The sequence below is a fragment of the Girardinichthys multiradiatus genome, chromosome 9 (genome assembly GCF_021462225.1).
Source record: "Girardinichthys multiradiatus isolate DD_20200921_A chromosome 9, DD_fGirMul_XY1, whole genome shotgun sequence".
NCBI classification, from domain to species: domain Eukaryota; kingdom Metazoa; phylum Chordata; class Actinopteri; order Cyprinodontiformes; family Goodeidae; genus Girardinichthys; species Girardinichthys multiradiatus.
Genome location: NC_061802.1, coordinates 32264015 through 32290444, shown reverse-complemented (window position 1 = coordinate 32290444; position 26430 = coordinate 32264015). Strand labels below are relative to the sequence as shown.

The 26430-nt window shown below is 38.7% G+C and overlaps 1 protein-coding gene across 1 annotated transcript in view; it reads right to left on the bottom strand.

The window, feature by feature from the left end:
- Window positions 1–1943: 1943 nt before the first annotated feature.
- Window positions 1944–26430, bottom strand: part of celf5a (cugbp, Elav-like family member 5a) — a 320729-nt gene continuing 296242 nt past the window's right edge. The window contains exons 7-12 of the mRNA XM_047375115.1: window positions 22435–22579; window positions 10350–10562; window positions 10022–10108; window positions 8829–8972; window positions 4365–4528; window positions 1944–2315 (exon numbers count right to left, since the gene is read on the bottom strand). Of these exons, the coding sequence (XP_047231071.1) occupies window positions 4401–4528; window positions 8829–8972; window positions 10022–10108; window positions 10350–10562; window positions 22435–22579 (717 nt within the window). The 3' untranslated portion in view covers window positions 1944–2315; window positions 4365–4400. The remainder of the gene's footprint in view (window positions 2316–4364; window positions 4529–8828; window positions 8973–10021; window positions 10109–10349; window positions 10563–22434; window positions 22580–26430) is intronic.

Here is a 26430-nt window from a genome sequence, read left to right as displayed (position 1 = left end):
GCTCTGCTCATATATCTCCAAATTTGAATTTTTTTGGCCGACATGCAAAATGCTATGTGTGGCAGAAAATTAACACTGCACATCGTCCTGAACAGACTGTCCCTACAGTGAAACATGGTGGTGGCAGTGTCATGATATGGTTAGCTGATCAGATGTGATCAGAGGTGATAGGAATATAGATGGGAAATCACTAAATATTTAAAACAATTATTTAGATCAAAGCACATCCATGTGTTAGACTGGCTCAGTCAAAGCTAAAGTTTGCTGTTCAATGACATTCTCCGTTCAATCTGACTGAGCACAAGTTATTTTGCAAAGACGAATGGGCACAAATTCAGTTACTAGTTGTGCAAAGCTGGTAGAGATACACCCCAAAAGATAGCGAAAGGGAGACCGACACAGAATTCAGTTTTGATGGGCATAGAATACAAACGTATGCCTTGCTTTTTAAATACTCTTCTGTAAAGAACATACATCCTTTTTCCTCGACGTCTCAACTATTTACTACTTTGTGTAGTACTTTGTATAAATCCCAATAAAATCAGTTTGTGGCTAAAACGTGCAAAATGTGAAGAGGAGTATGAAAACCTTTTGAGGCACCGTACAAAGGGAGCCAAAAAGACTCCAGTGAGAGGCAGATCAACTCTGTCCCTCAGTGAGCATCTTAGAAATCCCAATGTGACAAGTGATTGTGCATCTCTGGCCCTGCAGTGCTGCTTCCATCTGGTCAACATTATTATTATGGTAATTGTTTTCAGGTTTTGTTTCAGGGCTTCCTCATCCATTGATGATCCCTGTTAATAGTTACGCTGGCATTTTGATGTAAAGGAGGAAAAGCAATGGGAGGGAGCAGGGTGGGGAAAGCTGGCAGGGCGGTGGGGTTCTGCTCTCACCTGCTGGGAGTAGCTGGAGCAGCTTGGCAGTGGGAAAGGGCTTGACCTGGCAGGGACCCATGGATTTTTATTTTCCTGCAGGCCAAACAGGTGGCACTTTAACCACAGTGGTTTATGGTCAGATTATCTGTACTATCAAGGCCTTTAATGATGGCAAGGAGTGATTCCCAGTGACAATCAAGGATTTTAAACTGAACTGATGGGCAGTATTTGTGGTCTGGTCTCGTTTAATTTTACAATCCTTCCTTTGCTGCGACACTATTTGTTTCTCCTTTTGGCAAAACAGGACTCAAAAACACAGACAGATCACATTTCCGAGATGAAATGCTGGGAATGCTGATGTACCAGGAAAAAAGTTACATATCTGAACATGCCCGACACAATTTCTAACCCATATCTTCTACGCTGCTAAAATAGTACAGCTTCATTTAATTATTCTTTTATATTTTCTGTTTTTGCTTTTATATTCTTCAACCAGTAGCTATAAAAGTAAAAGGAAACCAAAAAAACCCTTGCTGTTTTTTCTTCAACCTGAAGCTAGTATTTCTTCTTATGTTTAACTTGTAATATTATTAGTAGTAGTTTGTAGTATTAGTATCATTAATACTATATATATCGCTGTTCAGAACAATAAAAATGTTTGGTCCTTTGGTCCCTTGGGGGTGAAAGAATTGCAGTTCTACTTTTGCTATTGGAAACCTCAGTGACCTCCAAGAGTCATAGTTCTGCGCTTGCTGAGAGACGGTGAGAGAATAAGAGAAAGAGGGAAAGCGAAAGAAAGTCTGTCAGTGGACATATAGAATCGCTTCTTTACCCCACAGTTTTTTTTTATCTTCAAGTTTAAACCCTCATTTGTCCAGTAAAAGCCACAAGCGCCTCCTGGTTCCTTATATATATATATATATTTTTGTTTTTATATATATATATATATATATATATATATATATATATATATATATATATATATATATATATATATATATTTATCTATATATATATATATATATATATATATATATATATATATATATATATATATATATATATATATATATGTGTGTGTGTGTATATAATATGTATATATAAATCTATTTGTTGTTGCTGCTTTTTTGTTTGTTGCTTACTTAACAATTCAAGTCTTAACAAGAAAATGTTCTGTTGTTCAGTCCCATCATGTCTCTTTTCCAGTTTTTCCATCTTCTGTGCCATCTGTTGCTGTTACGTCCGCTGTTGAAGCGCCTTTTTTTCCCTTCTTCTTCCACACCTCCTGTTACTGCTCTAACCTGTATCCTTGTGTGTTGATAAGAGTGTTGATATGTCTCCCAAAAGTCCTCACGTGTTGATTTTTTTAAAACGTATGTTTACTCTCAAAGAAAAAAAGCTGACCTCCTCCCAGATATCTTCAAGTGTGTCTTCTAAACTCTGGAAAACAGGAGAAAGAAAGAGAGAGAGTAAAAAAGAAGAGAACAATTTTAAATTTCACTGCTCATTAAACTGTCATTCCAAAGATCCATTTCTTTAAACTTTGTATATTTAAGTATGGCTCCATTATATCAGTGTAATGGTCTGATGAGAGCAAACCTACGCCAGCATACGAATCGGTCTTTGTCAATCACAATGATGACAGATTTTCCCACAATTAACATGACTGATGTGCTGCATAATAAAATCAATCACTTAGTCTTCATATTTCTGCACATTCCACATTTACTGAACATACAAATAAGATTTAAAATGATGTGACAAATTCACGGCACCCATGTGCCAAAACGTCTGTTGCAGAATGACGGCGAACTCCAGATGTCCTCAAGTTAAAAGGACGCATTACTGTAATCTTCTAATTAAGAGCATTTCTGTGTTTTATATTTTCTGGATCTAAAATTAAAAAGCGACATGTATTAGTCATCTTGTATAATCTGCTCTAAAAATCTCCCTTTTGCATCTACTAACAGTTTGTTTTTGTTGCTATGTTTGCATAATGCCACTTTTTTTCCTTGAAAGTGTTCTTAATTCTACAAATTCTCAGGCCTTCCTGCAAACACAACTTTTTCAAGCTATTACCAAATATAAAGAAATAAATATTAAAATGAAATATGAACTGCCAAAGTGTTTGTACCCCTTGAACTTTTTCACATTTTGTGACACTCAAGCAGTGTCATGCTGTGGGGATGTTTTTCATCAGCAGGGATAGGAAAGAAACCTGTTAGAGGCAGCAAAAGACTTCAGACGAGGACAGAAAATTACCTTTAAGCAAGACAACAACAATACAACTAGATGTACAATAGAATGTTTAGATAAACAAGTATTTTTGTTTTAGAACAGCCGAGTCAAAGTCCAGACCAATGGAGAATTTGTAGCACAACTTGAACAAAATGGCTGTCGATCCTCTCCATCTAATTGGCTAAATTTTGCTATGTTGTGAGGAAGAACAGGCACACATTTTAGTAGCCGTAATTGCATATATTCTTTCCACTTTTCTAATATGCAAAATTATAGGTGTTGTGGAGAGTGAAGGCTGCTTAGAGCAATAAGCTTGCCTCTTATGGTTCAGTCTATTCCTATGGTCACTTTACGGAACACATGGATATTTCTTTGGCCCATCTGTGACTCAAATATTTCACCTTGCTTTGGCACATGGCCCTCAAGCAGGACTGATCCCCCTTGTGCTTGACAACTGTGGATTTGTTACACTAATAACATTATGCACACATAGATGTGCTCAATTTAGACTGTGAGTTCTATTTTTACTCATCAGTCCAGAATAAATATCTTTAGATACTACATAGCTTCTGTAGGGGCTCTTTAAAATTCTGGTCCTGATTCCCCAAAGCAAAGTCAGATTTTTTCAGACTTTAGTAGCACAGTAGAACAATGAGCCAGCACAGTTTCTCTTAGAAAGTTTTCATGCTTTTCCTGACCTCTGTTTGACATTCACAACTCCTTTTAAATGCCATTTTTTATTTACACAACAAACTGAGGAAATGGACCTGAAAGGACTTTGCTTCTCTTCTTTATCACCTTCCCCTTCTTTCTGGACATACATTATTTACAATTTTAGAGTGCTAGGCCACTGTTTAGAGGTACATGTGGGTGTTGATGGTCAGAAATGGTTTCAGCATTCATGAACCTTTGAATTTTGCATTATTTTGCTTTTGCTGATAATAATTTTAACAGGATTTAGCACGACTTATAAATGATGCTCCAGTAATGTTCAAATAAATTAAATAGGAGAAACGGGTTGCCTAAAATGTTAACTTATTACTTTAATACTTTTGGATATCATTTGGTTATATCATATACTGTTTTATCAAATATGTACAGAAACCAATCATCACTTTTCCAAAGGAGCCAGCAACATTTTAAAGCTGGAAAACTGAAGCCACACAGTTTGAACCCAAGTTAAATCTGAAGCTGACACAGAAACTTTAATATTTAACCAGTGAAACCATCTAAACCATTTTCAGGGCTCACCTGTGCTGCTGCAGTGAATACTGAAGGTAGGCTGTGTCAGTAAGGGCGGCTGGCATCCTTCGGTCTCTTTAGCTGGACTTTCAACCTCTTCATCCCGATTTGAAAGCCGTTCATGGCCTGAATAGCTGCCTGTGCACTGGCAGGGTTGTCAAAGCTGACAAAACCTGTTAGGAAACAGATCAAATTTGTTAAATTTACAAGACGAAAGGGTCAGGATGATGCCCAAAATACGCTTTATGCCAAAAATGTAAGTTTATGAAAGAAAGAGCGGTTGAGACATGTTGGGAGATGTTGCTGTCAACACGCATCACTCTCCTTTGTCCAGAGGATATGTAATAATAAGTTGCTCTGTGGTTTCTGACCGGAATTTTGCAGTAAATAAAAAGCAACAGCCTATTTTAGAGATCTCAAGTAAACAATGAAAGAAAAAAAATATAGATAACTGATTCTGCCATGTAAAGTAGTTTAAAAAAAAGTAATGACCAGCTTTAAAGGGTTTTTAAACGTTCTTAACATTACAGACCAGGTTTGATGCTTTGAACTTACTGGACTTATTGGGTACTTCATATTTCTTCACATTTAATCAATTTACAGCCACAAATGTCAGTGCTTGTAACTGGAATTTTACATGATAGATCACTAAGTAATGCATAAATGTTTTCGAAGGTTATTTACAAATAAAAATCTGAATTTGTATGGAACCCTCTTTAGTCAGATTCCCCGAAACAAAATCCCTCAAAACTAATTGTCCGGCCTTTTCTAATCCTTCCTTTATGGAGCAGTGGTAGAAGAGTCGTAGGGAGCTTCTGCTGAACGAAAGCCTAAGAAGCAATGTTTACTTTTTCCTACAAGCCATTGTAGGGGCAAAGAAAATATGTGAAAAAGGGTGCTGTAGCCAGATGAGAACAAAAAAACTACATTTTGGCTAAGGCACAAGATGATATTGATGGCAGAAAACTAAAACTGCATGTCACCCAGAGAACAACATCCCTATTGTGAAACATGGCAGTTACAGCGTCATGGTGCGAGGATGCTTTATTTGAGGAGAGACAAGAATCCTGTTTGATGGGAAGATGGATGGAAGAGGGCAATCCTGGAAGAAAGTCTGTTAGAAGCTGTAAGACTTGAGACTGGGACAGAGGTTCACCTTCCAGCATGAAAACAACCAAAAACATACAACCAGAACTACAAAGATCACAGCATACTCGTTTATTAAAATGGTCCAGTCAAAGTCCAGACCTAATTCCAATTGTGAAACTGGTGACAAAGCTTTAGCTATTTTGGAAAGAAGAATGTCAAAAGTTGTCTGTCTTTTGAGCAAAGCTGGTTGGGTAATACTCACTGTAATTGCACCAAAAAGTTGTTGATACAAAATATCGAAATGGGGCTCAATACAAATGTACACACACTTATTTTTTTTATTTATTTTGTGGCACTAGTGACATTTATTATGTAATTTGACCAACAGGAAATGGGATGAAGAGAGAGAGTGGGAGACATGCCGCATAGGGAAACAGGCCGGGACTCAAACCCTCTGGTAGCCTCGGCACATGGGTTTTTACTCTATCTCCTGCGCCACCGTTGTGCCCCCATATACCTTTTATGTGTAAAAACATTTGAAAACGATTTATCATTTCTATTACACTTCAGAAATAATCACCACTTCCTTTTTGCCAATTACATGAAATCCCAATAAAATATGTTAAAGATCCAAAGGTATGACTTTTACAAATAAATGCATTTAAAATTGACTAAAAATGAATTAGCATGTCATTGTAAGATGAAAGTTCAATCTAAGCAAAAATAAACTGACAAGTTCAAGGCAGATGCCAGCCCGTAAGTGCATTTTCCTCCAAAACACACCCCTCCTCAAACCTATGCTGAACATCCTGTCTCCATCATGTAGAAAAAGTAAACCTTGAGAGTTTCTGGTCCTTGAGTGACCAGAAACTGCAGTGGAGTGTGTCTCCACTTGATGTGCTCCCTTGTGTCTGCGGTGCCATTAGGTACAGTTAATGACCTGTGAAAAAAACAACAGGGGCCTTGGCGCGTCCACAGCCACCTGGGAGAGACTGTGGCTGGCCTTCCTGGATCTGGTTTGGCCCATTAGGGGTGAAAGCTCAGCAGAGACTGTGAGGCCAGCATGAAAGTCTGAAGAAAATACAGAGGCAGTAAAAGGAGGTGACTTTCTGACCCACCACCAGCTAAACACATTTAGGCTGATGGAAAGAGAGCTGAAGCAGGCAGAGACTCCCCTCTACATAGTATTGTCACAAATTACACATTTTCTGTTGGTATCTCACCGTTTCGCGCCCCATCAGTCTAAGTGTAACCTTTCTTGCTCGTTTCTAGATTAATTATACCACAGTGCTGCCTTCTTACCCAGGCTCAATATAATGTTGTAATTGTCTTGTGTACTACTCAATACTTCAAACAGATCTTCTTTCATGAGTATCTGTTTCTAGGCCTACTACTCAAACAACAGCATTCAGACACAGCGATACTTTTTTCTCAGGGTTTTGAGGTTCCTTTTAGGTAAAAACAATTCGGTGCTTTACAAAGGTCCTCCCCTGAACGTCACTGTCGAGCTCGTTGGTACCTGTGAGGTTAAGTTAGTCTGCACATCTGCTGGAGCTAAATGGAAACTTGAAGAGCGGAGATGTGTGATTCAGCCTCAGCAGTTGAAAATGTCCAGAAATAAGGGGTTACAGAATGGTGAAGCAGAGTCAGGCATCTGCCAAAATGAAACAAGGACATCAAGTCTGATCGACTGCATCAAGGCAAGTTTGGAAACAATGTAGAACATCTTTTCCTCAGTGCTCATACCAAAATGCAAACAGTCATCAAGATGCAAATTCAAGTCAGTCTGTTTGGGTTAAGAGCAATCCTCACAGTCTGTAGGTTGTCAAATGCTGTCAGAGCCATACAAAAACAGTTATGGAAACAAATGTTTTAAATGTTAAAACATATTTTCAAACTAGTTATTCAGTAAGCGGTCTGAAAACTATGATAAAAAGACAATGCTTATCAATATTTAGCTCAGCAAAAAAACATGTTGACACATTAGCCTTCTTCTAGACTCATCCCATAGGTTGTCAAAAGAACTTTGGAAACTGACATGGCCAGGGATAAAAGGTTGATATGGTATCTGGTAAAATATTTACATCTTCATATATTTTGGATTGTTTTCCTGCTGGAATGCTAATCCATTTTCAGTTTACTTGCAGAGTCCAAGAGTCAGTCAGTCAGTCATTTTCTACCGCTTATTCCATAGTGGGTCACAGGGAAGCTGGTGCCTATCTCCGGCAGTCTATGAGCGAGAGGCGGGGTACACCCTGGACAGGAGAGTCCAAGAGATTTTTGTAATTAAAAGGTTCTCAGATCTTAAAGAGTTGATGATGCCATGCACTTTAACAAGACTCCCAGGACTTTTGGAAGAGAAACAGGCCCACAGCATCACAGATACTCCACCACGCTTATCGATAGGTATGAGGTGCTTTTTCACACATTTATCCTTTGTTTGAGATCAAACCAACTTGGAGTGTTTGTTGAAGATTTCTCCCATCTTTATTCCATCTGATCAAAACAAATTGTTCCAGTTACTTCCAAGTTTAGAAAACTCCACATGTTTAAGGTTGTGATTGCAGGATGGAAAATGCTTTTTTCAGGAAAACTCCCAAACAGCTGGTTGGCATGTGTTGGGCTTTTTAAAGTTGTTATGGAGACATGGTTTGATTTCAAGATGCACATATTTGCTTTGACCTTGGAGTACACACAACAGGTTGGTTTCAGCAATGTGATAAAGGATCTCAGACTCCTTGGTTTTTCAAACCAACTAAAGCCACCTGATCACATCAAACCCTCACACACAGCTTAGCATAGGCAATAGTTTAAAAGGATGAAGATATCATTAAACATGCCAGCAGGTCATAGTATTAAACTCTGCTGTTTACTACCTGCAAAAAAAACCTTAAGAACAATCAGAGGACGAGGAAGAAGTAGACAAAAATGGATGACAATAAACTTGCTATTTCTGCAGTCTGCACAGTCATTTACTCAGAGAATAACATCCAGAAACTCACTCTTTTTTACTGGTTATTGACAACACGTGCAGTTGGGTCAGTAATCAATTCACATTATCTGACTGCTCAGATTCTGCTCACAAAATCAAACGTTTGATTGACTTCAACTGAGGTTGGGTTGGGTCTATTCCCTTTATACACTTGTAGATTAGTGACTTTACCCCTCGCATGCTGACAGACCAGCAGCAGTACCTATTGTTGCTATTGTTATTTTGTAACATGGTTTTTTTTTTCTCCTTACTGAATAAATGTACTAAAATTTAAGGTTGGATTTTTCAGTGTGAGCTTACGCTACTGCACTAACAGATTTTTTTACATACTATATATTTTCAAGGGGTGCCAATAAGTGTGATTGGATCTTTACATGCAGTTTGTAACTCACCAAAGCACTTGCTCTGGTTGGTTGCCCGGTCCATGAAGACCTTAGAAGAAATGACTGTACCAAAGGGCAAAAACATCTGCATGAGTTCATTGTCTCCAAACTCCTGTGGCAGGTGGTAGATGAAGAGATTACATCCCTCTGGGCCTGAACATACAAAAGGAAAAACACATCAATTTGTCAATTCCCTTTCTACAGCCTTATTTAATCATACAACAAGATAACTAGAGAGACACAATTATCTATTTAACTGGTCTTTAGTGGTTTTCAACATTTCATTCACAACTGGTACCTGCACTTTTCCTCCATTTTTTGCTACTCAAATGGTAACTCAACAGCCTCATTTACAAATAATTAAGAATGTACTTCAAACTTAGAACATGTCTCTTAATATGTCAACCCATTACTTATAAACTGGGTTCCTACACATTTTCCATGTGGAAATTTGATTTATATCCAGACTCAAAAAAGCTAATGTTGTATACAGAACTAGACTATGTATTTATAGTAAATCGTTGTCATAGTTCCCCTTATTGTTTTTTTCTATACTTAGGAAACACTATACTTAGAATCAAATTTTAATATTTTTCATACTTTTCCTATGTCAGAACCCTTTTTTAAAACCATGCAAACATACTTTACTGACAAACTTATTATATTGATTCCCGTTAGCGATATCTGCAGAATTTCCATCAGATGCTGTTTTTCTTTCTTCCTCTTTTTACAGTTATGCAGCAGGTATGAACAAAAGAATCACCATGATCCATTTTAAATATTTCCATGAAAGCTGCCTTAGTCTTCCTGCTTCTACATTTTCATAACTCTTGTCCCCCTTGGCTGCAACATCATGCTTCTGAAAGGTTTATTACAATGGATTTTATTGTTACTTATAAAAAAAAAAACATGACTATGTTGATCATAAAAACGGAAAATTTAATACAGACGCATTATCTCTACTCTCTATCTATCTATACTGTATCTTTATGGTGTATATAATGTATAAGTTACCTCAGATTAGGTGTGAAATGTAATATTGTTTCCTCAACCTTTCCACTCTATTTACCCATTCCACAGAATTGAGATGTGTACACTGTAAAAGCAATATTGGTCTCTCATGCTCATCTCTGCTTTTTATATCCATTACAGGAGGATGGGTTGTGTGAAGTGTGAAAGTAATAACGTTCTCTCACCCTCACCTTCTCTCTGCTGCTGCTGCTGGATGACCTGCGGCGGCTGGGGCAGTGTTTGGCCGATGGGAGTCAGCGTGGTGGCTGGGTAGATTGCTGCAGAAAGGTGCAGAGAAAGATAGAGTGATGTAAAAACGAGGGGATCCTGCAGAGAATGATGTCAAGGATGCTTAAGGTCGATCATACAGGCATAACGTGCCCAATCAAAGGCGCTCTGATGTTGTGTTCTGATGCACTGTAAACACCCTGTGGTAATTGTCTGGTAGCTACTACATGTTTGGCATTTATGAGCAGGTGAGATCAAGCAGCAACGGAAGCCTCCTGTGTATCCTCTCACCTGTGTATTGCTGTACGCCAGTGAAGGCTTGCTGCAGGGTGTCGGCGGCGGTGGGACTCTGGGTGGAGTAGGGCGGCAGGCCGTTGGTGTACACTGTTTCCACGGCGGGGTGCCCGTTGGGCTGATGAGGGATGCCGGTGAATCCGTTGACGATGGGTGTGACGATGCTGGGCACGGCGGAGGTGGTGATGTTCGCTGGCGGAGAGCTGAGGCCTGTTGGGAATAAGGTTCATCATTACTGCATGAGGAGCAAACCATCCCTATGGACTTATTTGCTACTAAAAAAACATTGGCTCCAATGCAGATGTACACATAGTCACAAACAAAACAAACACACACACACACACACACACACACACACACACACACACACACACACACACACACACACACACACACACACACACACACATGATATACTGCCTCCTCGTTCTAATGCAAGGACACGGGTGCGATGTGAGTCTGTCACATATCCGCCGTTTGTCGTGACACATCCTGCAGAATAGCTTGGAAGTCAACCTGTGAAAAATGAGCCTGTCTGTTGTGTTTGTGCGATACCCCGCTAGCTCCTATTGCTCAAGATGATGAAACCACTATGCAACTTCAGAGCAAAACAAAAAAGCAAAAAAGAGGGGGAAAAAAAGGAAAAAGCTGTGGTGTAGATAGAAGCAGATTACAGAAGGAGATTTGCTTCAATGAGCAGGTAGTTTATACTCAAATATGTCTCTTACTTTTATACCTACGAAATGAAATACAATAAAAAAGTTGGCAGTTTGACAAATGGGTGGGTCATAACATATATGGTACAAGCCTGACAGGCTGCTGCAGAGAGGTTCATGAGTGGAATCAAAATGCAGGCATCCTGTTCTCTGCTGTTCATTGCATTTTTAAAAGAACCCCTCGGTTAAGAAAGTGCTTCCAATTATGCCGGGAAATGTCAAAGTACCCATTCGGAGGAGAATCTCACTTTGTGTTGGCCCGTCTATAAAGGATGTTCTTCATGGTGAAGCATTTCGAGTCAGCAGAGAAACAGCTCCCTGGAGGACCACTTCTCAATTTGGAAGCCCTCACACCCTGATTGGACAGACTACCTAGGTTGTCACCGAAACCATTGAGCAACATTTCATATCCCCACAAACTGGTACCTCAGTGAAGACCCCGCTGTGAGTGGCAGTTCAGGGCAGCTAAACAATCACAGCCACATAGATAGTTTATGCTGAAATGGAAGTGAAAATATCTGAGGTGCCGGTAAAGAAAGTGTGTAGGGTTACCTTTATTATTCTCTACTTCTGACTCTTCTTTTTTATGCTCTTTTGTCTTCTCTCATACCACATCTGTCTCAACATTGAAGCCAGAAGGATGATGACAGTCAACAACACTGGTGACCAGGGGAAGTTTCTTGGCCCAGTGAGACTTGTTGTATCTTTTGCTAATGTTTCCTCTATTTTTTTCTTCTTTTTTTAGAATCCTCCCCACGATTACTTGTTTCCTGCGAAGCTGTGATGAATTAGACCACAGCTTCAGCCCATTCTCCTATCAGGACCCAGGAGACTGCCGCTCCTACTTTGAGAGCTGGAGGCAGCTATAGTCTGCCCGGGCCACACACACTCTACTGTACCACCAGATAATGCATCCTCTCCATCATCAAGCAAATTCATTTTCCAAAGCTTAGCAGTGTTTTTGGAGAGCACACGTTTATATGCTCACCAGTGGTGACAGTGGAAGGAACTAGTAGTGTCCTGGAAAAGTATTTATACTGCTTGAACGTTATTGGGATTTTATGTGATAGACCAACATAAATTAGCAGATGATTGTGAAATATAAGGAAAGTATTTTTATTTTCAGCACCCTCCCAGGTAATTTATAGTAGGACTACATTTTGGGGTATTTCTGTGCCAGCTTTACACATTTTAGACCCCAGAAATTCTTGCCCATTTGATCTTCTGTAATTTTCTTCCAGGATTTCCAAATGTTTAGATCCATCCATCTTCCCACCTGTTTTGACCATCTTCCCTATCCCTGCTGAAGAAAAGCATCACCACACCATGGCAACATCAGACCAGTTTGGTTTCTACCACACATTATGCTTGGCATTTTACTGAAATTTTAACCTGAAAAGACTCACAATAAGAAACAAGATGGCGATTAGAAGAAGTTTATTGATAAAAGTTAATATCTTTGGCGCTCGGACCCCGGAGGAAGACATGAATGCTGAGAATGACATGAGCTTGAATTAACGTTTTAGGCTTAGAATTGGATAAGTCTTTCCCCCTAGGGATCTGGTGGTGAAGTGAAGGCCTAAGTGGGTAAGGGAGCCGGGAGGAGTGTGGAAGGGAGATGGTGGAGGTGGGACGGAGGAGGGTTGAAGCTCAGCTGAAGAGCGGGGAATCCATGATTGGCGGTCCTTAAAAGCGAAGCCTCAGCGGATGATTCATTGAAGACACATGCGGATCTGACACTGATTGGATGTACGAGAGACACACGGTGGAGTCATAGGATGGCCGGGGGTGGAGGTGAGTCTTTCAGTTTGAATTTTGTCAAAAGTCAATTTTCCAAATTGATCTGATCTGACTAGTGCACCTTCTTTCACATCTTTGCTGTATCTACCATAATCTGCACCTGTTCATGTTTTGTTCATTGCACCCACATCTTTTTCATATTTTTTTCACTATAGTTGTATTTAAGTTCCTGTTTTCTGTCCCTTCATTGTCGAGTCATCTGCTGTTATTGTTGTTGTTGTTGCTGTCTCCATGATTCTTGTGTTTATGTCTGTAAGTTCATCATTCTGTGCATTAAATTAAATCCATCCACCATGCTCTTGCTGATGTCCTGTTGCCGCTTTGGTCCCGAACAACCGCAAACTCTGACAGTGTCTCCAACATGGCTTGTGCCAAACTGTAAATGGGACTTCTTTTGGGTTTCTTTCAGAAGGCTTTCGTCCTTCCACTCTTCCTCTAAAGCCAGATTTGTGAAGTGCCCAACTAATTGTTTTTCCATTCATTTTCTACCACCTGAGCTTTGGATTTCTGCAGTCCCTCCAGAGTTACCATGGCCCTCTTGACTGATTCTCTGATCCCCTCCCTGCTGATCCTGCCAGTTTAGGTAAGCAGCCCTCTCTTGATACATTAGTAGTTATACAATAGGCTTACAATTTTCCAAATTATGAACTGCGTAGTGCTCTGTGATGTTCTCAAAACTCTCGATGTTAATTTTATAACCTAACCCTGTTTTAAACTACTGCACAACTTCATCCCTGTTCTGTCTCGTGTGTTCCTTGTTTTTCATGATGTTGTATGATCACTAATTTTCTCTAACACATCTCTGAGGCAGGTGGTTAGATTGGATTTTTTTTTTGGAGAGGTTGGTTGAATACAATATACAGTTTGAGAGACTTCATGTTTTTGTAAAAATAATTAAAATACAAATGCAAACCATGCATCATCTTCTATCATTAGATGAAATCAAACTAAAGATCTATTTAATTCTGTATATTACATTTTAAAATGTGGATATGTTTACATGGCACCATGGAATTGCAATATTTGTACTATTGGACTACTGTGTAAAACATAAAGATTTATACTTCTGCTCTAAACTAAACAAGTGAGGACAAACTTTGATCACCACAAGATGAAACCCTTATAAAATATTGTGTCTGTAACCTAATAAAATGTGGAGAAGATCAAGAGATTATAATATTATTGCAAAGCACTGTAGCGGACACTGTTGACACCTTACATATGACAGTTTCAGCGTAGCGGTAAAGGGATACAGTACAGCCTCGCCATCTTGTAGCCAAACAAAGAAATCTTTCATGGAGGGACCATTTATGTGTTACAATGTTCCAATATCCAGCATGAGCAAAGCCTACAAAATTCTCTCCTCCAATGAAATGAGAAATTATTTCCTACTGTCCTAAAATGGCAAATAAGACATTTTAATGTATGCTGGGCTAGACATATAGTTCTGCTTTAGTGGAAAATTGTATTCATAGCTAGTTTACAATGCACATGCAACAGTGCAGATCTACATGCGGCTGTCAGCTTGTGCAGTGAGTATCGGTCCGTAATAATGACATGTTGTTCCCCAGTTGGGCATGGTTAAATACAAGGCTATGGGGAAGCAGATTATATGTCCTATAGAGCTGGAGCTTTACTAAGAATACTTTCCTCGCTCTAAGGGAGTCCACACTGCAAAACAGTATGGATAAGTGTATGTCACATGCATTTATTTATGCCATGAATACAAAATGACATCCACATTACTGTCGATTCTTCTGAGGAAGGGAAACTGTTGATTTGCTCTCTGCAGTGATTGCCTCATGGAGCAAGTCTTCGAATATGTCAGAGGTATTTATTATGCTAATTATACATTCAAATCATCGAGGAATGCCATACCCGTGCTGGAGAGTGCAGTCATTACCAGCACAAGGACTGTCTTTTGCTGGAGCAAGTAATAAGCACTCAAAACAGATGCTTTCATCTAACTGATTTAAAATGTGATGCATTTACAGTCAAGGAGAAAATGTCTTTCTGCTGTGAATAATAAATCTGAGTATGGGAGGAAGAGCTTTTTCAAAGACCAGCTTGCATACCAATAAAAACCATGCAACGCTAAACCCTGGGCTTTAAATAAGTAATATGTTTCTCTATCATCTTGTATGTAATGCAACACATCTTTAAATGCACATACCTGTCACAATTGAAATCCTACTTTTATTAAGACATAGTATGTTCAGTTGTTTGTGATGCATGATTTTAATAGTGCTGCCTTTTACATGTGCTACTGACAGGTCTTACGCGTCTGCCTTGGGACAATAATCAGTGATGTGCATTTCTCTTATATGAATCATACCTTTAAATTATGTTGCTGACATGGTGACCCCACTCTAGTTCTTTCTTATTTATCAACCGTGTTAAAGATGTTTTCCACTGGCCAATGGCTTGTCTTTTTCATTTGACAAACCATATGCATGAGCATAATCAATAGACTGAATAAGAAGAAGTAAAAACTAAATTTGAACAGTCCATTATTTTTACTTGATAGGTTTTTGTGTGCATGATTTGCAAACAAATATTACGGGGCATTCCAATTATTTTGTTCAGCTAGGTTTCTCCTAACAATTTGTTTTTCACCCTTCATACTGATGTTTACTTCTTGTCTGTCCATGTCATGTGTCCCACACAGCAACTGTTGGTGTAGAGATTAGTTGCTAAAGCACCAGTAAAAAACATTGATAACATTTAAACCAAAGTTTATGGAGCAGGAGAACATTTTCTTTAAGTTTTACCTTCTCACAATTAAATGAAACCCTACGTGGTAAATGATCAAAAAGTCATATCAAAAGAGAGAATAAACATGCTAGCATTAGCTTAAGACTTCAGCAAACTGATCTGCATGAAAACATAATCAGCATCTGTTGATATCCAGAAAAACAGATACAGCGGTGTCCAGAATGCATTAGGTGAGTCAGATAGGTACATGTAAATCTGATTAAACATAAAATGGTATTTTACTGTATATACATCGCACTGCTTTTGATTAAGTATTGAACTGAGAGTTGGTATATGCACATACATACTCTAAACAACTAAAGTGACCAGTATTAGGAACAAAATAAAATCCTGATGTTGACAGGTCTAACTAGCAGCATCATACTGTTTTAGACAGTAATCAATAGTTTTAGACAGTAATAAAGCACAAACGTTGAAAGCTCAAACATGAAATAAACATTTCAGTAAGCAAAAAAACATCCTGCAAAGCTATCAGTATTTCCCTTCCGTCCACGCAGACTAAACAGAAGTACTGTAGCACTGTTTTAGATAATGGTTTCCAATTACTGGCTGGTGTCTCACATTATCTCAGAAAGACTACTATTTTTTAGTTTCGACTGCATCCTCTCAAGCTAATCCTCATTCAGACTGTATCATTGATTTATTTATTGATAGCCTTTGAAAAACTTCACCAATCAACTATCTTCATGAAAGGTAGAAACCCTCAATACAATATCTATTAATCCATGGTTTTACTTGCTCATGATCAAAAGATGCAGAACCTAAATTCTGTCATGTGGAAGTCCTTAACCTTCCTGTACGAAAGCCTTTGAAAAGCTTAGAATTTTTTGGTTGTATTGACCCAATGTGCCAGCATTGCATTGATTATAAAACTCCCATTTAAATGATAGTCGCAAATGCATAGCGAGTCCCTGCAACCGTTTCGCAGGCACTCGCAGGGACTCGCAGGGACTCAATCCAGGAACAGAGAGAGAAAAACAATGAAACATGCTTTGAAGCCTGGTCATTGATGTGGCATAGCTCCCCCAAACAGTGTTGGAAACGTGTGTATTATCAAGGATATCACTGAATTGTGCACAGAGATATGAAAAAACATGTTGAGGACTTTACTTTCTTTAGCTTTGTCTGCTCTCCGTCTGAGGCCATTATGCATGCAGTGCACTGACCACAGCAATGTGCCAGACGTTTCAGATCCCTGAGCAGGCCAGCTTCTGAAGCTGCAGGTAAAAGTTTTGCTTTGATCTGAGTAAGGAAGGAGCTGTGATTCTGTTTGTAAAAAGGACATGCACAGAGAAGGACAAGGCCAATAACCTTTTGGTGATGTTCAATATCCTGGAGATGATGTCTTTACCCTTGAAGATACAATTAATCTAATCTTTAATGAACAAAGTGTAGATGTAAAATTGGGGTTGTTACTGCTGGCCTGGAGATACTAAACCCACGTTCATTATGAAGAAGAAACATTTATGTTTTAATATTGACATAAAGGACACCTAAATCAGAAAAGTGTCGCAGCACAGAAACTGTAATACGGAAAACACATGATGATCTCATACATAATCTGAATTTTCCAAGGGAACCAAGTATTGAGTTCTTGATGTTAGCCATGGTATCAGATGGTCTAAGCAAAAGTCAAACAGCAAAGCAGCCTTAGCCAAACTGGTTGGAGTTTCAGGGATGGATACATTTAATAATTTTTTTGAACATTAAGCTAAAGTCTAACCATTTTTATCTTGCAACATTGTATGTTGGTGTATTTGAAAATTAGTGTGACTTGAAGAAATGAAATGCATTTCTGGACACTGTTTTACTGCTAATGATAGAGTAAGTTATGTTTGCTTTAACTCCATCAGTTGTTTTAGTTTTTCTTTTTCTATGCTTAATGATTGTGTGACCATAAGAGGATGCAAATTTGATGTTTATATATAGGGTCTATAAAGTGGTCAATAAATTATGAGCTGAATTAATAAAAAAATAGGTTGGACTGTCGTGCTGTTGTAGCCACTTCAAACATTCGGCTTGCTTTGGTGAGTAATCTTTTTTCAGTGTAGACAGAGGCAATATTCTTTTAGTTATTCTAAATGAGTCAGTGTCTCACTATCCTTCTTTGATAAATTAGCATTGTAGGCCAGTGGGACTTGTCCTAACTGTTCATTGATTTCAGTTATGTATTCATTGCTTGTTATCACAGGTTTACATAGTGCGCCTTTAAGGAAAGGAATCAAAACAGACTGATCTTTACAGAGTGAAATGCACTGAAAGCTGAAGGTCAACTCGCATGTGTTCATCTAGCCTGCTGTTTTATTCAGATCTGATTTGATGTGTCACTCTATTATTAGATCTTTAGAATATGTAGTCACAAGCCTGTTAGTTAATATTTTATAGAATATAAACGTTTTACCATATTCGTCCTCATCACTTGCTTGTTTTGGAATTAATGTTTCTATAAACTGCATGGCCAGAATCCACAGAAGACAGGTAGTATTAAGAAAGATCAGCACGTCAGACAGCTCGTTAGTTTCCAGGTGTTTGTCACCATGAAAGGGTTCTGCATCAGTGGTGTAACCGTGTTTGAATCCAACAGGGATGTCGTGCCACATTCAGTCTGTCTGTCAGTGGGTTGTCCCTGGCTGAGCAGTGTCTGCAATACATTTTGTCTGATGTGCACTTGTGCATCTTGTATATCTTCACTGTAGAACAGCACCATACAGCAGAACATTAGAGCAACTTTGATTACACCCTTCTCTCATCCCAAACAAAGCATCCTTGACACTGCATGTTCTTTGCCACATATACCCAGCGGGATGCGCATCTCTCTCCATTTTGCCCTTTCTTTTACTGTATTTATCTCTCCCTCTCCCTCATTCTATATCTCCAGTTTTCTCTCTCTCCTTGGTTTTGTTTAACTTTCTTTTCTTCTGCAGTGCTTAGGGAGCAGCACCTGGTGAACATTATTTTCAAAAAGCATCATCGTGCATCATTGTAAGGATACATTCTCTAATCAGCTGAGCCATCTGGCAAACGGCTTATGCGCCATCGAGCTTAAATGCTTTGCATCTGTTGATCGAGTGCATGTCTCATTGTTTTTTGGAGAGACACCCTTAACTTCTGAATCTCTATGCTACCAAACAAATTTTTGTTTTTCATAAATGTTGTTCACCAGATCATTTCAATAAAAGATGACTATAAAAGTTCTGATAGACAGCCAATGTCAGTTTAGATGTACCTTTCATACTTAACAGAAAAAGTGAAACATAAACAGATTTTAAAACCATAATTTGATTGATGAGACAACTTTAATGCATAAGTTAAGCTTCAGCCAAAGTAGAGACGCACTCTAAAATAAGATTTGGATATTATGATGAATTATTCCATTGAATCATGGCAGGCATCCTACAGTCTCTCAGTAGTGTCAGAATTCCTTGGCCTACTTTCACAGACAGCCTTGCCAGTAACGTTATGTATTCCTTCAATGAACTCTAAATGTGTCACAGTCACAAGAAGGAAGTTTGTGTGTGTGTGTGGGGGGAAAGGGGGGGGGGGGCTTTGAGGGGGGTTCAGCTGATAGGGGCATACAACTCGAATCAGCAAGCAAAGGTACCAACTCCAGCAGCTGCTGCCAAATCAAATAAATGAATGAAGCAAAGGGAAATAACAGATTGAATATTTATGACAGTCCTTGAGACTTTTTGATAACCATCCTTCTTGCTAAGAATTCTGGATGTATTACAGTCAATAAGAAAAGGTAAGATGGTGAAAACTACATAAACAGCAACATTTCTCACATACCTGATTCACATGGTGAAACTGTTGCAGTTTTGAACCTATTTCCACTGCATTTCTCCAGCTCACTTTATAGTGTCTTAGACAAAAGTCGTATTCCTGCAAGGTAGTGACCAAGTGTTTCTCCTGACTCTTCTTTGTATGTGCAACAAAAAAAAGCTACGATCCATCCTGCAGACTGTACATTATAGTTTAAAATTACTTAATACCACTACCTGCTTATCTGTCTTTATGTATAATATCTCTATCATAGGATTATGTATTCTTTCCCAAAGCAAGGTTTGTAGCTTATAAAAATGGCAAGCTATACGTATATTAACTCAATTTTCCGTTGTCATAAGTTGAAGTTTTCCAAATGACAAAGGCAAAATCAGCTACCGTGATACCGATTCAGTTTTTTATAGACCACAGCTTGAGAGAAGCAAAAGCAATCCAAATTGACTGGTGGATAAACCCATTTACACAAACACTCCCCCCACGACACACACACACACTAACTGATGCACACACACTGACTGAGCTCCTTGCAATGCAATTGCTCTATCTTAAATCAGCAACATTGTGTTGCAAAAATACAGGTATGCACACCAAACACAAAGGTCTGAATTGCAGTACTGTCATTGCTTTTACCCATCAAAAATAAGAGCTTCTCAGCAAGACTGAGCTCTGGTTTTAATCACTGTCTCAGATTGATTATGCCTGCCCAAAAGTGCATAGTTTGCACTAAAAACATCAAAGTGAATATTTGACAAATGGCTCTTCTTTCTACATATATCACCTAGTGTTGAAGATGATACTGTGTGCACCTACAACTTGTGTGTCCACGGCACAGTATTACTTTAGGCAGATATTTCCATTTTGGCTTTCGGTAGAGATGTCTATGACTCACTGTGCGATTTTTTAGGGTGCAATGCTTTTCAAAATTAAGAACTGTAAGCAAATCCACACAGGGTCAAAATTATATAAAAAGGCTCAAATATATACATACACCCCGACAAATATTTAATCAAATCTCATTTAGAAAACTACACCTTACCACACACATTTTGTAGCTATCAACAAGCTGGCATGATTTTAGCTGGATAAATCACAATTTTTTGTTGCAGAATTCTGAGTTATTTTACATTTGTTGGTTTCCTGAGTTTAAGGCCTAGTCTAAAATGTTCTAATAAGGATAAGGTCCAGGATCATTCAAGAAACCTAATCTTAGTCTGCTTTATCTATGCCAAATCCAGATTTGATGCATGTTTGGGATGATTCTTCCACAGGGAAACACAAAGTTGTCCAAGTTTCAATACAGAAGGAAATAGAGGTAGTTCTCCTCCTTCATACTCTGTTATACATCATGCAGTGCTCCAATAATTAAACTTGCTTCATTGTGAACAGTAATAGTGATCGTCCAGAAGGCTCCTGTTCATAGCTTAAGCCTGGGTAATTCCTGGGTTTTTCTGAACATCTTAGCAAACTCTGCTAAGATGTAGCAATTTGGGAAAGGTGGTTGAACCTTGGATAGAAGTGATTGTTCCAAAGGGAAAATGATCCAAAAAACACATCGTTTGGATTGGGTAAATTAGGCTTCTGGAATTTGCTCTCCAAATCCTCAAACATGAAACTATTCACTATTTGTAAATGTTTTGCTTAATATTTGTTGTTATTTTTCTTCTTCTTATTTGTCTTCTCCACATTATCAGGTGTTTTCTTCATCTGCTTTGTTTTTGGCGCCACCCTCTGACAGGATATTTTTGTACCTCCAAGTGCGTACAGGCAACGTCGTCACAAAAATCTGAAAGAATCATCATAGGCTTTGCGACCGAAAGGACAACGGAAGCTTAACCTAAATACCACTAGGTGCATGTATGCATTTGTGCCTAAATGTGCAATTCTGATCCAGTGTAGAACAGAAAAAAAAATTACAACTCAAACCTGTGCACCCAGTTAATGTTTTTAAAATTTGTTGAACTTCTTGCACCATTAAAAGAACAAAATGCAGTACATCCATGTCCCCAATGAGTTCATGTTCACATATGGCTTGTTACTGTATTTTATCCTTCAAGATCTGATTAAGGTCAGAAATGTGCGTGGGAAGACCCACTGAGCACACACTGAGAAAACAACAAAACATTTTTCCCCATAAAAAAAAAAAAAAAAAAAAGCACAGCTCAACAATTGTTAGATAGAGTGTCGCAGGTTTTGTAGGAACTGAATTCCAATGATGACTCTAAAGAGCATTTAAAACAAATCTCTCTGTGCTGGTGATGGCTGTGTCTCTCAGATGAGTGGCTTTAAAGTTACCAAAGACTTTGCAATAAAAAACTGAACACTGCTGAGATGACAAAGTATGAGAGCAGAGCACAACAAAGACTGAGATACTGTATAATTTATTTAGGCTTATGCTTTTGGTGAGTGAAGAATCTTGAAGTTCTTTCTAAAGGAAAATGAAACACTGCTGAATAAGCAAATCTTATGCAGTGGGTAGGAGTTTCAAAGTCCTTTCCTTTCCTCTGTAATGTATGTGCACGGGAGCTGTTTGTTATGGAAAACAAAACCAACTGCATGCAGACCATGGGCAAGTGCTTGAAAGCACAAGGTCAAAATGCTACGGGGAAATTAATGCCTTATCTGTAAACTTAGTAATTGATATTCTTTACTCTTCTGCTGCTACTGTAACCCCAAATCTCCACATTCACAAACAACATAAACATGCAAATCTCATCTAACTTTCTCTTCCCTCCAGAGGAATAACTTTGGTTTCCCAATAAATAGGCACTCTTTCTAAAGACCATACTGCAGATCTAGCTTTGTGCACACACACACACATACACACACACACACACACACACACACACACACACACACACACACACACACACACACACACACACACACACACGTCAAGATAAACACAGAAATGATTAAAACATGCTTTAGCTTGCTGCTGTGGTACAGAAACACAATCACAAAAGGAAAGGAAAAGAAACTGTGCTCACCCAGGGTTTGATGAAACTCACCCGACACCGGGGTCATGGGAGTGGGTGGGAGGCTGTTGATGTTGAGCGCCCCCATCTGGTGAATCTGTGTGGCAGGGAAGGCCACACTAGGCGTGAGATAACCTCCGTGGGTTGCTGCCATGATGGCTGCCTGCTGCTGCATGAGCTAAAGAAGACGGACATGGAGAGGTGGGTGGAGGACAGGATGAGGAGAAGAAGGTGATGGAAGGAAAGATTGCGATGAAAAATGTAGTAAGTGGCCAAAGAGTTGGGAAAACACATAGCAAGAGTGAAACATATCAAGAGTAGAAAAGAGGGAGGGGTGTATGGTGATGTTGATGGATGGATAGTGCATGGAAGTGCAGAGAAAGTAGAGCGGAATAAAAGAAAGAGAAGAAAAAGAAGCCTGTCAACCTATGTTTAGTGAATCTGCCCGTCCTCGCAGCAGGAATCCTGTCACCAGCTGCAGAAACAATTTAATAGCTGTCTGTTGGGCTCATACAAATCAAGGCATTGACATGTGCACATTATCTCTGTACTCAGCGGACAGGCAAAGTTTGCAGAGTTACAATGCCTTTTTTCCTTATAATTGTCTAACTTCACAATACTTTGCTTGGCTGCAAAGAAATGCCAGAGTTGCTTCTCATTCTCATCTGCCTTTCCTCGGGCTAATGTTTAATTTTTCTGATAGATTTGTGATGATTACCATTTGGAGCTTGACATTCAGTCATATTTTAACATTTCCCCTCATTGTTGTAATTTATTTGGCAGATGGGTGCTGTAGCAGGAGTCTTTTTCTCATCACACATTTTGCATATAAAGTATAGATTTGGGCTAGAAGATACAACACAATCTCTAAGCATAGCATATAATGGTTCTGTTCCTGCTCTAACAGTTCAAGTAACTTTAATTAATATTTCACACACTATTCAAATGACATTGCCTTGCAAACATATTCATACCCTGAAACCTTTTCACATTTTGTCACATAGCATCTAAAAACATCAATGTATTTCCCTGGAATTTTATGAGGAAGACAAAGACAAGGTAACACAAAACCGTCGACAGAAAAGGATACACTGCATTCAAAATCTTTCACAAATTAAAATCTAAACAGTGTCACAGTTCTGAGGTCACATGAGTAAAACATTTTTACAGTTTGGCCGAAGTTGGAATGGCCCAGTTGGTTCTACAAAGTATTGACATAATACAAAGTCACACAACACTTTGTAACATGACAAAATGTGAAAAAGATTGAGGGATATAAATACTTTTGCAAGGCATTGTACATGGGAAATATTAAAAACTATATGGTTTTATTATTACGCATTCAAATTTAATCTCCCTGAATATTTCCTCATAAGTCTTGCTTTGACTAAATGGACACATTTGAACCAAATTTTTTTACCAAGTATAGCTGCAAGCTCAATTCAAGACCACATTAGTAATGCAACACTTTCAGTGAGTAAATTTTTCTTTCTGGATAAAAAAGAGATACAGTCAGTATCCTTTCACTCATTGTGCAATTCTGCTTAGCATGAATTGAGAAGTGGGAGCTGAAACCATTTTCCAACAAATGCAGCCCAAGGAGTGTTTATTCTTATGCATAGGACATGCTCACATGCACCGCTGCCTTGAACCACGCTCACTAACAAAGACACACTCACACACACACACACACACACACACACACCCACACACACACACGCATGAAGAGTGATCGAGACTATTTGAGCTTCCACACTGTTCAAATTCTCCTAGTGCAAAATCCACACTCTGAATGCCTAATTCAGAAAAAAATCCATTATTGTACAATGGCTTTTGCAGTTTGTGAACCAGTGGTTTTATCTTGGGAATCAATAATCTTTTGCAGGCTGTGTAGCTGCCCATCAGGCATGCAGACTTGTGTGGTATAGGAATACAAACACAGCAGGCTCAACCTTTTGCCCCTGTCTCTGCATCTGTTTAATACTGCATGGCTTGTGTGTGTCAGGGGAGATGCCGATGGCTGCAGCCTGAGATTGCCTCCTACGGGCAGAAATCAAACTGGGCTGCCACTTGCACTGATGCTAATGATGGCAGTAAAGGTACAGAACGGCGCTCTGCCTGTATTTGCATGTGGACCTGGCGACGGAAAAGACAATTATTTTCTCTGAGTGCCCCTGTCAGGTAACCTTAAAGTGGCTGTCCTGTTGTAGAATGCCCAATGCTGGATGTCCCATCCATTAGCCACATGCCTTGAAACTGTTATTTATTAATGGGACAAATGTGGATCATTACTTTCTAAAGACAATAAGGTGAATCTTTTAGAGGCCAAAGCTGAATCACATGTGGGTAAATCAGAAAAAAATGAATGCCGTGTCACAGAAGCAAATAAAAGGGTTCCGAGGTGACTGCGTAAGGTTCGAGTCATTTCAAATCCATTATCCATTTTCTATTTTGTCACAACTTTGTTCCAAATGACCCTTTGTTAAGGGTAATTTAGAGTAATCAATAGACCTAAGAGTCATGTTCTTAGACTGTGCGAGTCGCCGAAGTACCTAGAAAGAATCCATGCATGCATGGGGAGAACAGGCAAACTCCATGCAGAAAGATCCCAGGCTGTGGTTCGAACCTGCAAGGCAACAGTGCTATCAACTGAGCCACCGTGCAGCCCCGCAAAGGAAAACAGACAAATTAACTTCAACCTCTTAAGCCTCAACCCCCAGTACTTTCATTTCTGTAATTTCCCTTAGTTAAACATGAACATGTGTGGTATCCACAGAAATGTCAGAATATTGGCTAAAAGTTGATATAAACAATTTCTACAAACACCAAACACAGTTAAAACTACAAGCAGTTTAACCAGAAAGTAAAAAAAAAAAAAGAAACTCCCCAAAAGGCATCACCACAAAACTCGGTCTCAGCTTTTCACCACACAAACCACAACCAGGATGTCAACTGAAAATCTCACAGATTCCATTAACATTAGTTTTATCACAATTCAACCCGGATTTACTCAACAAGTGGCAAAGTAGACCAGAACTATCACTTGCATTAGAAAAACTTAATTTTTAGCATAAGGATTATTTAAATAGAGTTTGTAATTTCTGAGAAAATCTCAGTTAGATTTGGGCTTGTTATTTTGAGCACAAACAAATGAGCTGTTGAAACACACTGATTTTTGGTTCATCAGAAGGTTTTAATAACCTTAGCTTGAGGTTATAAAAAGTTTGAGAAGAACCATATAAAACCATTGTTCATCAGCTTATTTGCCTTGGTTAATTATGGAAATAACTTTCCATTACATACACATATCTCAGTTGACACATACAATATGAGAAACTATGACCACAGATCAAGCTAAACTAACTTTGAGCTTTGTTTTATTTGTTAAAATACAAAATTAGTCTTTTTAATGCTTTGGTTGGAAACAGGACAACCTTTGAGACAAGTGTGATAAATGCGATGTATAGACATGTTAAACCTGGACTAAATTAATCTAAATTAAGAACAGATTCTGTAATACAAAGCTTTGAATTGTGAAATCTATTTTGCAATGCTAAAAACATGTCAACAAAGAGAGCATTATTGGTGTTTTGCAAAATTCTGATTAAAATTTCTTCTCTTGAAACTTTTTTATATTGGATGTTTGTATACACGCCAAACTTGGCTGTCGTGCAAAAACACCACTGCCTTTGGTCATCTTGTAGCCTTTTTAGTCTCAGTCTTGTTAACTTTAACAAACTACGGGACTGGATGGAGTTATAATCGGAGTGGGAGTAAATACTAGCGTGACCAGAATACCATCCTCTCTTCCAGCTCCAAATGTCTTAGATAACGCCGCCCGTAATGCCATCTGTCAGATTGTCATGGATAAAAACTCTTGCATTAATTGCTGCTTTGTTCCAAAATAAAATCCAGCAAATTGGAAACTCAAGCATGTAATTATGTTGGAATGCAGCGATTAACACAATCTGACTTCAAGAAAAAGAAATAAATAATCAATGAGCAGTTATGTCGACCGAGAGAAACAGA